Genomic DNA, 19,547 nt, shown 5'->3' with positions numbered 1-19,547 from the left:
AAATCTGTCCATAACTTTTTGAGTTATGTTGCATGCTAACGGACAGACAAACAAACAAACAAACCCTGGCAAAAACATAACCTCCTTGACGGAGGTAACAAAAACTACTAATAACAAGAGGGTGGTGGCAAGAGATCCACCACAGTATTCATAAATGCAACATACAGTCAGACCGGATACGTTGAGTTCACTTAAAAAATCTGAGGTAACCCAGTGCCTTAAAAAATTTAAGTAATGAATAATGAAAACTTGAGTGTATTAAACTTAAATGCTTGATTTGAATGGAATTGCTATTTTAAGTACAACACACTAAATGCCAAGTTAATTTAATTTAAAATTTGTTGCAATGTCAGTTGTTTTGTATAATCATTAGACTTAATATCATCAGTTCATTGGACTCAATTACAAGTTGATTTAAATTAAAATCTTTTGCAATATATATGGCTTTGTATAATTATTCAGCTTGGTATATTGTAGCGTGGATGGAAGTTAGGCAGGAAATTAACTTAAAGTAATTTGCCAGCATAGAAAGTACTTTTAATTTGGCAAGGCATGAAGATTTACAGTGAAGAAGCATAATCCCAGATGAACAGTAAATCCATAGTTCTTCCTCTGGCTCTGACTCATGGTGCAGCTCTACAAAAATACAAAAACAAACACAAAAAGGCCAATAAACACTGACATACACACATTAAGTCCAAATTAACACAAACACCACAACCCTGCTGAACCCCTGTACAGAAAAACAACACATTTTCAACAACATGCCCAATACCCACAGTGCAATGCAGAGATCATGGTCATGACTAAAACTGAGTGATTTACATCCATTCAGCTTAAACTTTTTCATACTTTCGACTATGTCTACAAATTAGTAGAATATACTGAACATTTTATAGTAATGTAATAAAACTGAAATCATTTAAGTACATTGTGATTGTGATTCTGTAACGTAGAAGTCTCAATAACAAACAAAAATAAAATGTTGGGCGCCAGACAGGAGAAGGGTTAAATTACCTTCCACCTGTCAAATTTATTACATATTAAACTTAAATGTGAAAGAAACAACAACAACAAAAAAAAGAAACCCAGCTGCTCACTTCATTGTTACAAAAGACAACGGTTAACACATAAAATTAAGGTTTCTTAATTTTCTCTGTTGTAAATCAGCATTTCAAAATCATCTGCATCATCATCAAAACATTTATTATTCATCAACTAAAAAAAAACCATGTTAAATCAGGAATTAAACAGTAAATTAAACAGACATTAAATCAAACTTAGGTAGTCCATTTCAGAACACAATAGTTTTTTCATGTAGGTAGAGAGGGGATGAGTGTGTAGGAGTGTATGTATGTAGAGCTTCAGGGTCCTTCAGTTCTTTCCAGGGGATAATGTGAGTATGGAGATCAGTTCAGTTCAGGGGTGTGTGTGTGTGTGTGTGTGTGTGTGTGTGTGTGTGTGTGAGAGAAGGGGTAAAGATGAAGGGGTCCAGTTCAGGGCAGGTTGGAGGTTAGGGGCATATATGTGTAGAGTAGGGGGGAGAGAGAGAACACAGGGGTATCCTCAGGCCAGACAGGAGAAGCCAGGAGAGTTTGAGGAAAAAAAAGGACTTATCTGGTTGTGGGTGTCCTCCAAGAGAGAGTAACTGCTGAGTCCGAGCAGAACCGGTCCGCCTGCTCCAGGGATTCAGCTTCTCTTCTAAAGTCTCCTGGGTCCACACCGGTCCATTTCCAGATTCTTCCGTTAAAGTCACATTAAGGTTTTCTTTTTTTGTTTTGTTTTTTTTTCCTCCTTTCCTTGTCAATCTCACTTCTCCTTTCTCTCTGACCTCCTTCCAGTCTCTCCTTTGTTTGAGTTTCCTTCCACACACAGCTCTCAGGTGTGTCTCATTTATAAGTTTCCCTTCCCCCTCCTTACCAGTGATGTCATTGTTACGTTCTACTTCCTGCTACAAGCATTTTAGTCAATATGAAGTCCAGGCTTACAGTGTAGATATGCAGGTCTTCTTCTGTCTGTCTTTATCAAATGACATTTATTTCTTTTTCTATCCAGCATTTTGCTTGTATAACATAATTGTTGGTCGAGTAAAGAAATGACTGGAACTGTGTTCAGTCCATTATGTGTTTCTATATATGTTCCTTTTTCCTTGCCACATTTGTTGCATTTCTTTTTCAGTAACTTGTTCTTCATGAAGACAGCTAAAGACTTCAGTGATGGGCACCTGTGGTACTCTGTGATTAGTCGGCCACCGAGGAGCTCCTTCACATGTGTGCAGAGGGTTTCCTGCTGTTTCTCGCTGCTGCTCTGCACCATGTTGACCAGCATCATGTTTTATGGCATTCCAACGGACCCCTCTGAACAGACCATGGACCTGGGTACGGCACTTTAAATGCACAGGTTAACTAAGGCCAGTGAAATGGTCATTTAGTGCATTTAGTCTTTGCAGTGTATTAGATTAGATTGGATTGGATTAGATTATATATGCGTTAGGTCTATCGAGGGTATGCACATACGTCACTTCCCCTCAGGCCACGCCCCTCTAAGTCAGACTGAGTGTCTTAAACCAACCTGCTCAACATGACGGAGTATAGCAGTAAACACAGCCAGAGAAAAGAGAAAATGTGAAATATGAAATTAAATGAAGGACAGTTGGACTGGACATGGATCTGTACGAGCTACCAAAGAACAAGTGGTCCATGAACACTGACATGTGGACACACATGGAGGATCCAGACCTGATCCAGGGGGGAGGGGATCAGCGCTATTTGGACCTGAAACAAATATACATGGTTTCATCAGGACTGACAACCAGGGTCCAAAACCAGGGCCCAGAACCAGCTGATCCAAAGGGTCCAAAACTAGGACCAGAACCAGCTGATCCAAAGGTCATTTCCAGTAGACCGTGGACTGACCCCAGTGAATATATGCATGATCTACTGGGACTGAGCAGATTTACTGAGTCTAGTTCAGATCCAGTCCTTTATCCAACACAGATACTACTGCTGTGGACCAGCAGGGCACCACTGGATTCTGGGAAATTAGCAGATTTAGATCACCTGTTTTTAAATTACCACATTATTCTGGTAGTATTATGGCTTTATTGTCGGAATATGACGACTTTAATCTCATAAACGAGTGACATTTTTGTTAAATTATGAGGGGTTTTTTTAGAACTACGACTTTATTCTCATAACATCGTGATTCTTTTTGTATTCGACTTTATTCTCATAAAATTACAGGTTTTATCTCCATATTTTATGACTTTATTCTGGTAGTGACCACTGTTTTTCTTTTCTTCTGTGGTCCTAATACTCCGTCGTAGCTTTATTCTCCAGTTCCCCCGTATTTGTAAAACTAGGTTGGCCTCAGTTTCAGTTAGTTTACTAATCATGTAGGAGCACAAGGTTCACAATCACAAAATGAAGACAAAAACCATGAAAGATCTGATCATGAAACCAAGAGCTGCACTAAGAAGGAACGTTAGCCAAAACAATAGGTCATTTCAGGTCTGATTGGAGCCAAAAGTACAGCATAAATGAATGTTAGCTGACACCGAACAGGATCCACAGATCTAGGTTTGGTTTCCTGGATTTGTGGATCCATCTCCTTCTCTTTTCTTTGTCTTTGGGTGTCTGTAAAACGATAGCTCCCACTGCTTTAAGAACCTGAAAATACAATCAATCTCACAACAGCTCTGCCCCATTTTTTATTAAATCTTGTTCTTCAGTTTAGACAGGATTGAAGCCAACGCTGTCACTCATCTCCCTCTTTCTGCCACTCAGTGGGCGGAACTGCGGTGACTTCCGCTAGTGGTGACGTCACGTGCATATCCTCTATAGCTTTAAGCAAACAAACACACTTAAATTTTGCATTTAAACTTAATCTAGCATAATGAGCAGAAGAGTTTTGCTGAAGAGTTTGTGAGCGAGCACAAACAATACTAGAAGCACTCGGAGAGCGCAGACCTCCGCCAAGGCTGATCAGTGGCCCCCCCCGTGGGCCCCCCCACGCCAAGGAGGTTATGTTTTTGCCAGGGTTTGTTTGTTTGTCTGTCTGTCTGTTTGTCTGTCCGTTAGTGTGCAACATAACTCAAAAATTTATGGACAGATTTAGATGAAATTTTCAGGGTTTGTTGGAAATGGGCCCCCCCACCCCCAATCACCACCAAAATGTAATCATTTCTTCCTTATCCCATTTCCAACAAACCCTGAAAATTTCATCAAAATCTGTCCATAACTTTTTGAGTTATGTTGCACACTAACGGACAGACAAACAGACAGACAGACAAACAAACCCTGGCAAAAACATAACCTCCTTGGCGGAGGTAAATATGGAACAGCCCAAGTCATTCATGTAGAAATTAGTGAATGTGCTGTAAGTAATGGACAGATATTAGCTTAGAAATGGAATTAGCACAGAGCAGACCCCAGTAGGAGCTTCATGTAGTATACGTAGACTACATGTGTAAATGTCGCAGACTGAATCTTTGGGGCAGCTTAAAGCACCTACGAGTTCTGAAGTCCAAATCCAGTGCATCACCTGTAGGGATATTTTCCCTTCTATTCTCTCTGTACAGGTCACTTTGAGTTTACGTGGCAACAGTTCATGATTGGAGTTCAGAGTTCACTCATAATGTTTCCAGTGAATATTCTTATGGTGAGCATTTTCAGACAAACTCGCCCTCGAGAGACTCCATGTTGTAAACACAGTGTAAGAAAAGCAGAAACAGAGAGAAGTTTTCAGCCTGCAACAACCAACATGAACACCACTGTCACTCTGGATACTGTCATCAAGGTAAGGCAGCATTTCCATGAGTTCAATATGTAGGGGGTGCTGAGTAGAGTAGGCAGGTACCCATCCAGCATGTCCATGTGGGCCCCAGAAGGGTTCCATTTGGGCCGCATATAAGGGTCCCATGTGGGTTTGTCCGCAGTTTCCATGGTGACCCCACATGTGTTTGCCCAGATCAGAATCAGAGATCTGAATATCTCATATTATTTATTCTTCGCACTATTTATCCCACGATATTTATCTGTCATGTTATTTGCACTATTTAAAACAGTGTTTTTCAACCGTTGGATCGCCTGGAATTCAAATGGGGTTACCTGAAATTTCTAGTAATTGATTAAAAAAAAAACTTACTGATAAAAAATATATGGTGAGTTGACAATCACAATACATAAAAGACATGACAAATTCTGAAGCTGAAACTGCAGCACTGTGGTTCTGTTTATCTGTCAAATGTTCATTGTGGTCGGTTTCAGATGCTGCAGCTCTTTCATAATTCATAGTTTGAGTTCTTGTTTGTTCAGTATTAATTGTCAGCCTTGTAAATCCAAGCTGGACTGATTGTACATATCCTGACCAAGGAAAATAAAATTCTCACTTTCTGCAGTAATCTACACCTGGATTTTCTGCCTCTGTGTAAAAATAATAATAATATATATTATTTAGTCTAAATGTCTAAAATTAACCTTTATTTGCAACATAGGAAAGCAAACTATTACATGATCAAAACAAAATAATGTTAGCAAAAAAAAAAAAAGTCTGTTTTGAATGTCTGGGGTCACCAGAATTTTGTGATGTTAAAATGGGGTCATGAGCCAAAAAAGGTTGGAAACCACTGACTTAAATACTGTGTTTTACAAATGTCGTAGTTTGCAATACTTCTAATTTTTTAATGTAAATAACTGTGCCTTTTACTGATATTTGTGTTTGTATCACTGATATTTGTTGTTGTTTTACTGATATTTGTTGTCTGTCTGTAAATTCTTGCACTGAACCTCAGAGCTTTACCTCAGTTTCGCTATACTTGTACAATAACAATAAAGAGATTCTGATTTTGATTTTGATTTTGATTCTGATTCTGATATGGGCAAACACATGTGGGGCCACCATAGAAACTGTGGACAAACCCACATGGGACCCTTATATGCGGCCCAAATGGAACCCTTCTGGGGCCCACATGGACATGCTGGATGGGTACTCATGGTTACAAACAATTCATCATGATGTTATTTCTGTAAACCTAGACATTTTATTACTCCGACTGTAAACAATTCTGATCTAAAATTATGAGTGACTAAAATGTCAGAGTACTGCATTTCATAGATATCTGCAGCTAACATATTTAACCAGCTATCCCATCCTGTAATGCCACTTTGTAACACTAGAGTGATTAGTGAGTCACTGTAGCAGCCGGTCTTCCATCATTGCAACATGCGACAAAAAAGGATCTGCTCTGCCATTTTGGTTGGTGTTATGTGTTAAAAGAGTGAATAGATCCACAACTGACGCTGAATTGGATAAACATACAGCGACCTCTACTCTGTGAATGGTTCAGTAGTTTCTAGTACACGCTAATATGCTAATTACAATTAGCATCTCACTTTGGTGTTGTAATGTATTGAGGCACACTACTATGTTCTGTATAGGGGTGTGTGTCGGCAAGAATCTGGCGATACAATACAAATGACAATACTAGGATCACGATATGATATATCACAATATATCATGATACTGTTAAAGAAAAGCATTTTTTATTTTGTTTCTTCTTTTTTTTAAGTTTATTTCCTGGAAGAATTGAATTATGCCAGAAGTATGTGCAAATATTAAACATTTTTATTTGATCAGAACAGGATCTAATGCTATATCACAACATTTTTCTAATTCTCCTAGTTTCCAAAGGAACTAAAATCTACCTCTCAGACAGTAAAAAGTGCCTTTAGGATGCTTCAAATAACCATTATTTAATAAAACAGTGTTAAATAATAATAAATAAAATATAAACAAAAAAGAAAACCAAAAAAACCCAAAAATGAACCTCTGCGATATCTGCATTTGAATAAATACCAAAAAAATATTGATACAGTACTTTTTAATATCGATACAGTATCATGAAATGAAATATCATGATATATTGCAGAACCGATATTTTCTTCCACCCCTAGTTCTGTATGCATTGGTTGTAACCTGGAAGTTAGTAGTTAAGGGTTACCCTAGTTCTTGTGGTGTGGAGGCAAGCAGAGTTAAGTTCCCAGCACTGTGCGCAACTGGTGTCTCCCATTGTTCAATTTTGCCTGAATGTTAAGTCTACACAACAAACACCATAGGTGTCTTTATATAACAGTAGATAAATACAAACACAGGCATTTACTTTCTGCAGGTTGTTTTTTTTTTCTGTAATAACCTTAATAACCAATAACCATATTGTGCTGATATCCAAAACCGGTCCACAGGATGAATTTGCAAAAATTATCCTGAAAATATGAACAACCAGGGGTGTCAAACTCATTCTAGTTCAGCCCTACATGCAGCACAATATGATCTCCAGTGCATCAGACTAGTAGGATACCATCATAATAACCTATGAATAATAACTCAAAATGATTCTCTTTTAGTGTAAAAAATTTAAATTACATAATGAAACACTACATTTACAAACTGTCCTTTAAGAAAAAATGTGAATAACCTAAACAACCATGTACAACTTGAAATTTCAAGAAAATTGAATGCAATTTTAACAATATTATGCTCCAGCTTATGATTTATACATGTGTATTAGAACTTACAGATCATAGTGGATCTACAAATACACAAAACATTTAATAACAGGCATGAACTAAAACGAGTTTGACACCCCTGTGTTAATGGTTATATATTTGTTTGTGAATAAAATATCTATGTAACTAATTCGATTGAATTTCCTTTGTTAGGATATAACACGAATTGCCCACTCACTGTCAAAAACTGTGAAAAGTAACATCCCATGCAAAGAGGCCGAGTTCAGACCTGGACAAGATGATATCAATGCTGTTCTTTCTGTCGTTGAAGATTTCATTAGACAGAACAAGACCAGTGACACCTCCCACTGCAAAACACACAGTGTTGGTCCGATACTAGGTGAGTCCGGCTGTGGATGGTACATGAAGTGACCGTTTATACACAACTGTCTTATTAAATGTTGTGAAGAAATTTACATTAATTAATCACTTTTTATCATGTTCCCGGGTTATAATGTTGTAATGTGGGAAATAACATCAGCATGTCTGTTCATCTACCATCAACATTTTGTTTCTAGAGCCTAAATAAAAACCGTTACATATTGTTTCATGTATAATTTATCAGTTGCATTGCAGTGACTCCTTTTGCTGTGTCACAACATGTAAGTAGATGGAATAAACACAAACTGTACCTGGATCAGTGAAATTCTTGGAGGAACACCATCCTTGAATTGAGCTCCATCTGCAAATATCAACCACATCCCTGTCTGACTGATAAAAGCCTTTTTATCACGCTATCTGTTGTTTTTGGTGTTGCCTCACAGCAAGAAGGTCCTGGGTTCGATTCTAACACCAGCTGCTGGGGTACCTTTCCATGTGGAGTTTGTGTGGGTTCTCTGTTTTCCTCCCATAGTCCAAAGACATGCACTAATGGGTTAATTGGTTGATCGAAACTGCCCATAGGTGGTAATGTGAGAGTGATTAGTTGTTTGTCCCTACATGTCAGCCCTGTGATGAACTGGCAAACACATCCAAGGTGAACTCTGCCTTCGCCAAATGACTATTTGTTGTTTTCTTCTGTGGATTTCGCACATTCTTCTTTGTGCAGAAAAGGATTTTCCAAAAACGTGGACCTTAATAGGTTAATTCAGGGGCGTCCAATCCTGGTCCTCGAGAGCTACTATCCTGCATGTTTTAGGTGTTTCCCTCTTCTAGTCCACCTGACGGTCATTGTCAGGCTTCTGCAGGGCTGATGATAGGCTTATCATTTGAATCAGGTGTGTTGGAAGAGGGATACAAGGTTCTAATAGTGTTGGATTTTTAATTATAGTTTAGTTTAATTTAGTTTTGACTTTTTTTTTCTCTAATTCAGTTAGTTTTAATTAGTTTTTAGAGCAGGTTTGCTAGTTTTTATTAGTTGTTTTTTTTCTGAATGCTTAGTTTTAGTTTAGTATTAGTTTCAGTTTTTTCATATATTTTATCTTCCATCCTATTCAAAGAAATAAGTGAGGTCACCCTGGACACTTTATTTGGGGGTGGGGTTAGAGCGGCTCTGACTGAGCAGACACAAACATATGTACAATACCATGGATAAATTCCTTATAGCAGACTGGAGGGGGTGATGTAGGTGGGGGTGTGATCCATACACAACGTCACTTACGTGAAAACGAAACTGAAACTTTCCATACATTCACCGTTGGCCTCCCGACTTCTATACCTCTGTTATACCACTAATCTGAGATGAAATTTTCACGTTCTATCCTATATCAGTATTGACAAAGATGAAAACTAAGGGAATTTTATATATAATTTTTACATGTTTTAGTTAGTTTTGTAAGCACACAATACAGTTTCAGTTATCGTTTTTTTCTTTTAATTTGAGTTTTTATTTATTTCAGTTAACGAAAATGTTTTTTCAATTTTAGTTTTTGTCATTTTGTTCGTTTTTGTTAACGATAATAACCCTGGAGGGATACATCTAAAACATGCAGGATAGTAGCTCTTGAGAACCAGGATTTGACACCCCTGGGTTAATTGGTGGATCTAAACTGTGAATGGTTGTGTATCTGAACTACCCACATACTCAGGGTGTACCCCCTTTTCACCTGATGGGATGATTTTCATCTCCCCTTTGACCCTACTGGGGATTTACTGGATACAGGAAAATTAAAAACATACTTATGATTATTATCGCATATAATGTGCCAACATATTTGTCTGTGTATTATTTAGTTTTAGGTGTATAAATCATTCATTATTCATTTAACCAAACCAGCCACAGTCTGTCAGTGATGTTTTGGAGTTGTCATCCATGTTGGCCATCACATCATTTGGTATCATATCTGTTTCAGAACAAAAGTGGAAACAAATTTGATATTTTTTCCAGTAAGCTGCTCATAGACTACTTCAGAAAGGACTCAACTCCTAATTAACAAATGAAAGACAGTTGAGGATCTACCCTGTCTGTCTCCGTTGCCTAAATCCATACATTGATTTTGTTTTAGACACCAGTACGAGCGAGCATCCTGGAACAATGGTGGAGGGCATTCAGAAGAAAAGCAACAAAACCCAGTATCTGTACCAGCAGCTGTGTCGCATCGAGACGGAACTGGGTCTGCTCCGACCCACAGGGTTCCCAAACCCACACAGCTACAGCCAGGCTCTGCAGCAGGTCCAGGGCATGAAGGCTGTCCTGGAAGATCAGCTGTTCACAGCGAGTGGTGCAAACCCAGACGAATCCACCCACAAGTACATACGGCTCTTTTTCTGCTGGAGTGCAGATATTAGACATTAATAATGTACTTTCAGTCACGTCTATAATGTTTGTGAAAGCAGTGACATCTTTGAAAACCACCTTTAAAAGTCAATCCCACTATTAATTTGATTATATATATATATATATATATATATATATATATATATATATATATATATATATGTGTATATGTATATATATATATATATATATGTGTATATGTATATATATATATATATATATGTGTATATGTATATACATATATATATATGTATATGTATATACATATATATATGTATATGTGTGTATATATATATATATATATATGTATATATATATGTATATGTGTATATATATATATGTATAGGTGACACAAGCAGCTGCCTAGGGCACCATCTACTGGAGGGAGCACCAAATTGCAGACAAAAAAATACAATAAAAAAAACAAAAACAAAAAACCCATAAATAAAAATATGTGTATAATAAACGTCAAACACATCCTTTACACTTCCTTGACATGTTTTCTCTTAAATAAATTATGATCAAGCCTCAACATGACAAATCATTATTCCACTTATCCCACTTTGTGGGTTTTGTCACATTCATTTCTTATTCAAACTCATCCAAACTCATTATACTTGCTACAAAAGCGTTTATGTACTTCAAAATTGAATATTATTACAGTAGAGGTGAAGTATTAACTCTATGGGTATTTTCTTTGATTTCCAGGTCGAGTCCTTCAGACACCACTGGCTCTGTCGATGGTCAGAGGAAACGAGGCTGTTTTCAGGGAGGATTACCCTGGTGGTTTGTTTTCTTTGGTTGGCTGCTGGTGGCTGGAACCAGTGTCGTAGCAGGATATTTTACAATGCTTTATGGGTTGAAATTTGGGAAAGAACGCTCTGTAAGCTGGCTGGTCTCCATGATCGTCTCCTTTTTTCAGAGTATGTTCATCATTCAGCCACTGAAGGTAAGTTTTACGATGTCCTTATTTACAAAAAGTATGATAAATGAGTTGTATTGTTTTCACACGTTTGTTTTTTTTTTTTCTTTTTTTGCGCAGGTGTTAGGTCTCGCAGTCTTCTTTGCACTTGTCATTAAGAAAGTTGACGATGAAAACTTTGAAAATATTCAGTTTGCAAGAAATGATAAAGGTCAAGGTAAAAAAAAAAAAAAAAAAAAAAACTCCCATGTTTTAAATGTAAGTGTATAGAGGGTATGCACATACGTCACATCCCCCCTGGGCCACGTCCCTGTAAGTCAGACTGAGTGGCAAAAACCAACCTGCTCAACATGACGGAGTACAGCAGTAAACACAGCCAGAGTGGGAAAATGTGAAATATGAAATTAAATGATGGACAGTTGGACTGGACATGGATCTGTACGAGCTACCAAAGAACAAGTGGTCCATGAACACTGACGTGGACACAAATGGAGGATCCAGACCTGATCCAGGGTGGAGGGGATCAGCGCTATTTGGACCTGAAACAAATATACATGGTTTCATCAGGACTGACAACCAGGGTCCAAAACTAGGGCCCAGAACCAGCTGATCCAAAGGCTCCAAAACTAGGGCCCAGAACCAGCTGATCCAAAGGTCATTTCCAGTCGAGCGTGGACTGACCCCAGTGAATATATGCATGATCTACTGGGACTGAGCAGATTTACTGAGTCTAGTTCAGATCCAGTCCTTTATCCAACACAGATACTACTGCTGTGGACCAGCAGGGCACCACTGGATTCTGGGAAATTAGGAGATTTACACCACCTGGTTTAAATTACACCATTATTCTTGTAATATTATGGCTTTATTGTCGGAATATGAAGACTTTAATCTAATAAATGAATGACATTTTTGTTAAATTATGAGTTTGTTTTTTAACTTTATTCTCATAACATTGTGATTCTTTTTGTATTCGACTTTATTCTCATAAAATTACAGGTTTTATATCGATATTTTATGACTTTATACTGGTAGTGCCCAGTGTTTTTCTTTTCTTCTGTGATCCTAATACTCTGTCGTAGCTTTATTCTCCAGTTCCCCGTATTTGTAAAACTAGGTTGGCCTCAGTTTCAGTTAGTTTACTAATCATGTAGGAGCACAAGGTTCACAATCACAAAATGAGACAAAAACCAGGAAAGATCTGATCATGAAACCAAGAGCTGCACTAAGAAGGAACGTTAGCCAAAACAATAGGTCATTTCAGGTCTGATTGGAGCCAAAAATTCAGCATAAATGAATGTGAGCTGACACCAAACAGGATCCACAGATCTAGGTTTGGTTTCCTGGATTTGTGGATCCATCTCCTCTTTTCTTTGTCTTTGGGTGTCTGTAAAACGATAGCTCCCACTGCTTTAAGAACCTGTTCATACAATCAATCTCACAACAGCTCTGCCCCATTTTTTATTAACTATTGTTCTTCAGTTTAGACAGGATTGAAGCCAACGCTGTCACTCATTTCCCTCTTTCTGCCACTCAGTGGGCGGAACCGCAGTGACTTCCGCCAGCGGTGACGTCATGTGCAGGCCCTCTATATACGTCTTTAAGTTTCTACTTGTATGTCATGAGAAAAATGACAATAAATAAATTTATTATCCACAGACGAACAGATGGTGAGGAAGGACAGCAGTCTGTATGAACCACCACCTCCTGCAGACGTGGAGAAGATGAAGATGATTAAGATGAAAGAACAGAAAGCCTTTAACCTGCTCACAGAGATTTTAAGTCCGTACAAATGAGCAGTGACACACGTTTTCTTCTGGTGTCATTGGTTTGTGTGAGTGTAATGCTGACTGCGGTGTGCTTGTGTGTTGCAGTGTACATGGGCTTCATGTGGATGCTGTTACTGGTGGCGTACGGACAGAGAGACCCCAATGCTTTTTATCTGAATCGACACATCCGGAACAGCTTCAGTAGCGACACCTCAGACAGTATGAGTCTGAGTGATGTGTTCACTTGGGCAAACACGTCTCTACTCCATAACCTCTTTGGAGTTTATCCTGGTAAAACTTGACAGTACCATTAATTAGCATTAATTAATGCAGGGCTGTCAAACTCATTTTCTTCCGGGGGCCACATTCAGCCCAATTTAATCTGAAGTGGGCCGAACCAAATAAAATAATAGCATGATAACCAGTAAATAATGACAACTGCAAATGGTTTTAGTGCAAAAAATAACATTCAGTTACGCTAATATTTACATTTACAAACTATCCAAACAAAAACGATGTAAATAACCTGAAAAATTAAATGTGTTAAGAAATGTAAGTACAATTTTATCAATTTTATACCTCGACTTATCATTTAATAATAATAATAATAATAAAGTTTATTTGTATAGCACCTTTCATACAGAAATTGTAGCCCAAAGTGCTTCACATTGATTGAAAAATACAATATTAAAATACATTAAGATTTGATTATACATCAAGAAATAAAATGAATTTCTACATGTGCATTACAGATCAGATCTACAAAGACACAAAACATTTAGTAACAGGCAGAATATTGTTAAAATTGCACTTAATTTTCTTTAGACATTTCAGGTTGTTCGTATTTGTTCAGGTTATTCACGTGTTATTGTTAAAGGATAGTTTCTTAATGTAAATATTTTTATAATTTAATGTTTTTTGCACTGAATCAATGAGAAAAAATTGGTGTTGTCATTATTTATAGGTTATTATATTATTTTTGAGTTCGATGCCCTAACTTGCACATTGCAGATTCATCCCGTGGGCCAGATTGGAAACTTTGGCGGGCCAGTTTTGGCCCCCGGGCCACATGTTTGACACCTGTGAATTAATGCATTAACTAACAGTTACATAATATTTTTCCAATCCATCTAATCATTTACTTATTGGTTACATGTTAAGATAATTAATGTCTATCTCATGTGCCTATTGGTCATTTACTGCTAGTGTACTGGGTATGTAAACTATTTTATGTACAATTTGCATCAGTTAACATTTATTAAGGCAGTCATAAGTTTGAACTAACAGTTATTTAATGATTATCTAGAGCACTGGTGTCAAACATGTGGCCTGGGGGCCAAATCTGGCCCGCCAAAGGGTCCATTCTGGCCTGCAGGATGAAAGTGCGAAAATGAACCTGAACAGTCCAGGTTGTCACTCATTTTGATTCAGGTTCCACATACAGACCAATGTGATCTACAGTAAAAATAACACAATAACCCATAAATAATGACAACGACAAATTTTCTTTGTGAAAAATTTATGTGGAAAAAATTTATGTGAAAAAAAATAACATTACACCGTGAAAATTTTCACATTTACAAAACTATTCTCTCACAATAAAATGCACATAAATACATAAATAAAAACAAAGATGAACAACCTGAAAAGTGCAATTTGAACAATATTCTGCCTGTTAGTAAATGTTTGGTGCATTCATGGATCCACTGTGATCTGGAGTTGTGTTAATAAGAGATGTAATATTGTAAAAAATTGTTCAAATTTTAGTTCCAAACTCCAAAATTTTAACAATATTCTCCCTGTTACCAAATGTTTATGTAACATTGTGTTTAATGTACATGTATAAATGATAAGTCGAGGCATAATATTGTTAAAATTCCACTAATTTTTCAAGTGAAATTTTTGTTTTTTCAGGTTATTCCCACCTTTTTTGTAAAATGTAAATATTTTTATAAATTAATTGGGGTACTAAAACGAAAAGAAAAACTTGGATTTGTCATTATTTATAGGTTATTAAGTCATTATTTCACTGGTCCAGCCCACTTGAGTTCAATTTGGGCTAAATGTGGCCCCCGAACTAAAATGAGTTTGACACCCCTGATCTAGAATGTGCCATAATCATTTACTGCTGGTGTTCATGTTCTCTTATGTTCTCATAATAAACGGTTCAGTCGTGATATTAATAGCATATAATATATGTATCAACTTTACATTTAACATTTGAGAATTAATTGCTTGCAAACTTTTAATAAATGTTATTACGGTGGCAATGAATCAATGCTCAGTATTTCAGAAATTTGGTAAAGATTAGTATCATACAAATTAATTTCATACTGTACATAGAAAAGTTACCATTAACACCGTTAGTCAAAGGTCACCAGTGTAAATCTGCACTGTTCTCTTTAAACTGTGGAATTACACAGTGTCATCTTCTATTGTGGAATGCATTTTATTTTATCATTTTTTTTAGTTCTCAGTTGTTTTGCTTTTCCTTTATGTATTCAAAACTGTCAAACTGATTTTCTGCCCAAACTGCTTGATAAGATACCACCTTAAACTACTGTGTTTCAGGTTTTATAACAGATGGGAACTCCAGGTTGGTTGGTAGTGCTCGTCTTCGTCAGCTCCGGGTCCAGGTGAACTCCTGTCAGGTTCCAGACCTCATGCTCTCGTCAGTTCCTGGCTGTTATGGTCCGTACTCGTGGGACCTGGAGGACAGCGGCTCCTACGACCCTGGATGGAACCGGTCTGTGAACCGTAACGCCTCCACAGGCCACGTCAGCCCCTGGACGTACCAGACCCAGGCCCAGCTCAGGGCTCAGCCTGTCTGGGGGAACTTGGAGCTGTACAGGGGAGGGGGCTTTGTTGCAGAGCTTGGCCCCACTTCACAAAATGCCAGCAGGTACGTTCAGCGTATCAAGACTTAGAACTGTTCAGCCTGAACTGTGGCTTTAAATTATACTTTGTTGTTGTCGGGGCCTAGATTTTATGGTGAGAATGAAAGCAGCACAATAACCCTGTAGATTTATAAAAATGTATTACAGAATGATGTTTCAAATTGAAATGAACAAGGATTATTGTTTGGAAGGAGAATCGCAATCGTGTTTTCTCTGGCGACTGCATTTCCTCTTGATTGGAGGGTGCTCCTGTTGGGGTGGGGGTGTGCCTGCTCAGTGCTGACTACCAGCAACTAGTATGAATCTCGCACGTACTGCGGATTTCTTCTTGTATTTCAAGTCAAAAATACTCACCAGCCTTGGTTCATAAAGCAAATTATTCGTACAATGATGCACTCGTAGTGCAAGATTCTACTGTAGTTGAAGACCTTCCTACGCCTCCCAAATATGTATTTCAGCGACCTAAAAATCTGAACTTAAAACAGACCATAACAGAATTATATATTTACACACCGCTGTGTGTGAGACATTAGCTAAAATTTAACTTAAGTTTTCATTTATTCTTCTTTTGTTGTTTTGGTCAGGAATAGTCCTGCAGAACCTCCTGTGATTGATGGATTAGTCCAAACCATCCTTAAATTGTCTCAAAGACCAGGTGTATGATCTGCATTGTGGTCCACAGGAAGTCTCAAAAATGTTAATTTGGTTCAAAGTGGAAAGACCAAAATTCTGGATCATAAGAGGCATATGAGCTCTAACCCTTCAGTTTTCCCAGTCATATATTAAACATCTACTGATTTCTATTGGCTGTAACCTATCTGTCTAGTATACGTACATCAAGGGTCTCAAACATGCGTCCCAGGGGCCAAATGCGTCCCGCCAAATGTTCCAATCCGGCCCATGGGATGAATTTGCAAAGTGTAAAAATTCCACAGTCAAGGTTGTGGAACTCATTTTAGTGTCGGTTCCACATCCAGACCAATCTGACCTACAGTCAAATAATAACAGCAGAAGAACCAACAAAAAAGAATGACTGCAGATTTTCTTCTCGGTTTGATGTGAAAAAAATTATATTACATTATGTCTATAAATAGTGACAACTTCAAATTTTTGTCCTTGTTTTAGTGCAAAAAATAACATTAAATTATGAAAATATTTACATTTACAAACTATCCTGTAACAATAAAATGTGAATAACCTGAACAAATATGAACAACCTGAAATGTCTAAAGAAAATCAAGCACAATTTGAACTATTTTCTGCCTGTTAGTAAGTATTTAGTGTCTTTGTTGTTCGGTTCCATAATGCACATGTAGAAATGATAAGTTGAGGCAGAATATTCTTAAAATTACACTTATTTTTCTTAAGAAATGTCATTTTTTTCAGGTTATTCACATCTTTTTAGCTTGTATAGTTTATAAAAGTAAGTATTTTCATAGTTTGTTTTTTTTTTGTACTAAAACACAGACAAAAATTTGCAGTTCTTATTATTTATAGGTTATTATGCTATTATTTTACTGGCCCAGCCCACTGCAGATCAAATTGGACTGAATGTGGAACCTGAAAGAAAATGAGTTTGAGACCCCTGATGTACACGTTCTTCCATCAACTAGAACATGTGTAACATCCCATCATTAGAACAAAACCACTGTGAAACAATCACAACAAAAATAGCCTTTTATCTCACTGATTGGTTTCTTTTGGTTTGATTGGTGACTCTTTCCAATCAGTGAATCAGAGTACAAAGTGGATGAGGAGAGGCAGCAGCTATGCAGATTTGATCAAATAAATAGAAGATCCAAAAGTCCAAACCGGCATGACGGACATCAGAGCCTGATAGCAGCCCCAAAATCAGACTGACAGAGCAATAATACACTAAACGACCAGAAATACAGGGAAGGAATAACAATGTTAGGACTCCTTCAAAAAGTTGGTGACTTTGAATATGTATGAGTGGTTTTAGACTTTAAAATACTGCTATACCGGATCAGTTCAAGGTTGTAATACTTAAAGACCGTTTACATACAGTAAAAATATTTATATCTTTTCTCCACAGTGTCCTTGAGGATTTATTCAGGAACAAATGGCTGGATATGCACACAAGAGCCGTATTTGCGGAGTTCACCGTTTATAATGCTAACGTCAATCTCTTCTGTATTGTAACACTACTGTTTGAGAACACTGCTACAGGTAAGGTTACTCAGAACTTCACAAATTATGTCTTAAATCTTAGTACACCCACCTGCTACTGTTTTACTTTTTGGTTTATTAGTGAGCCTACATGACCGTAAAAATCTGATAATTGTTAGTGATCAGATAACTGTAATAATCAGGTCTGATATGCAATGTCTCTAACCTCACATTCTGTACAATAGTGCTGCCAGTGACCACAGTTTTTACCCAGCGGGTGTGTTGCTGAGTGGGTAAAACTGATTTGAAACCAATGCTCCTTTATATCTCCTGTGCCTCCAGTTCACAGAGCCTCACTTCAATGGCTGCAAATACATTACATTTGTTACAAGTACCATTTTTGCTAAAGGAAGTGGGAGAAAATGTAAACATCCAACACACTGATCAAAACAGAAAAGGAGAGCAGAAGGAAGAAAGTGTAGCCATGTTAGCCGCTAATCTAAGGCAAATTAGCCAAATGAGAATATAGAGAATTAGGTGACTAAACGGAAAAGTTTGTAGTTTGTGTGATAGTTATCACAAACTGGTGACTTTCTAGGAAATAATACTAGATTTTAGCAGTAATAAGCTACAACTACAAAAACAATTCACTGCTGCAGCAAACACAACAGGAAACAAAAGCACTCGGACAGCGCAGACCTCCGCCAAGACAGATCTGACCCCCACCCCCAATCACCACCAAAATTTAATCATGTCTTCCTTGTGCCAGTATCAACATTTCCTGAAAATTTCATGAAAATCTCTCCATAACTTTTTGAGTTATCCTGCTAACAAACAAGCAAACAAACACGCACACAAACACACAAAGCAAAGTAATCACAATACCTCCTGACGGAGGTAATGATACTAAAAAAATGGCTGCGACTCCCTCTCCTTGGCCCGAGTCTTGAGGAATATGATAATTAAGGTGACTAGGAGGAGTAGCTTCATTTACTCCTCCTCACAAACACAGGTTTATGTTACACAGAATAAATCTATATGATAATCTGATATAATATCATTGATAAATACAGCTTTGGATGACAAAGACCTAATGTTCAGGAGGCCACAGTTTATTTTCTTGTGCTTCTGGACTGTTGGAGCAGTGGTGTTGATTTGTATTAGGTTTTTGTGTAGCAGCTGTTTTTCTCTTTACTTCAAATGTATTAACATTAGATGGTCGAGGGACAGACATAGTCTCTATGGGGTTTACAGTAGGTGCCTAGTGAGTGAAAAACTAAACATCTGACACTGAGCAGGTGAAACAGTTGTCTTTGTGTAGCTGAAATTAAACTAAATGGTGAATTTTAAGTTGGTAAGGCACGAGATATCTAGAATAGCACTGAGAAGCTACATCTACAAAAGTGATTCACTGCAATAAACACAGAACAGGAAATGATGCAAGATGCTTACCGCTAGTGCAAGATTCTTACCACAGAACATCAGATGATGATCTGTTTAGAGCAAAGTCAAAAGCCTTTATTGTCATTATATGATGGTGCATACAAT

General features: G+C 37.5%; 1 protein-coding gene across 1 annotated transcript in view; it reads left to right on the top strand.

Moving 5' to 3' along the window:
• The window catches only part of LOC115412081 (polycystic kidney disease protein 1-like 2), a 74,613-nt gene that overhangs the window by 38,550 nt on the left and 16,516 nt on the right, over positions 1-19,547 (top strand). The window contains exons 16-25 of the mRNA XM_030124374.1: positions 2,179-2,378; positions 4,580-4,797; positions 7,719-7,905; positions 10,010-10,253; positions 10,990-11,230; positions 11,324-11,414; positions 12,863-12,985; positions 13,078-13,263; positions 15,544-15,874; positions 17,926-18,059. Of these exons, the coding sequence (XP_029980234.1) occupies positions 2,179-2,378; positions 4,580-4,797; positions 7,719-7,905; positions 10,010-10,253; positions 10,990-11,230; positions 11,324-11,414; positions 12,863-12,985; positions 13,078-13,263; positions 15,544-15,874; positions 17,926-18,059 (1,955 nt within the window). The remainder of the gene's footprint in view (positions 1-2,178; positions 2,379-4,579; positions 4,798-7,718; positions 7,906-10,009; positions 10,254-10,989; positions 11,231-11,323; positions 11,415-12,862; positions 12,986-13,077; positions 13,264-15,543; positions 15,875-17,925; positions 18,060-19,547) is intronic.

The sequence above is a fragment of the Sphaeramia orbicularis genome, chromosome 21, assembly GCF_902148855.1.
Source record: "Sphaeramia orbicularis chromosome 21, fSphaOr1.1, whole genome shotgun sequence".
Taxonomy (NCBI): Eukaryota; Metazoa; Chordata; class Actinopteri; order Kurtiformes; family Apogonidae; genus Sphaeramia; species Sphaeramia orbicularis.
Note: the sequence above shows the minus strand (reverse complement) of the source record. Positions and strands in the feature narration are given on the sequence as shown.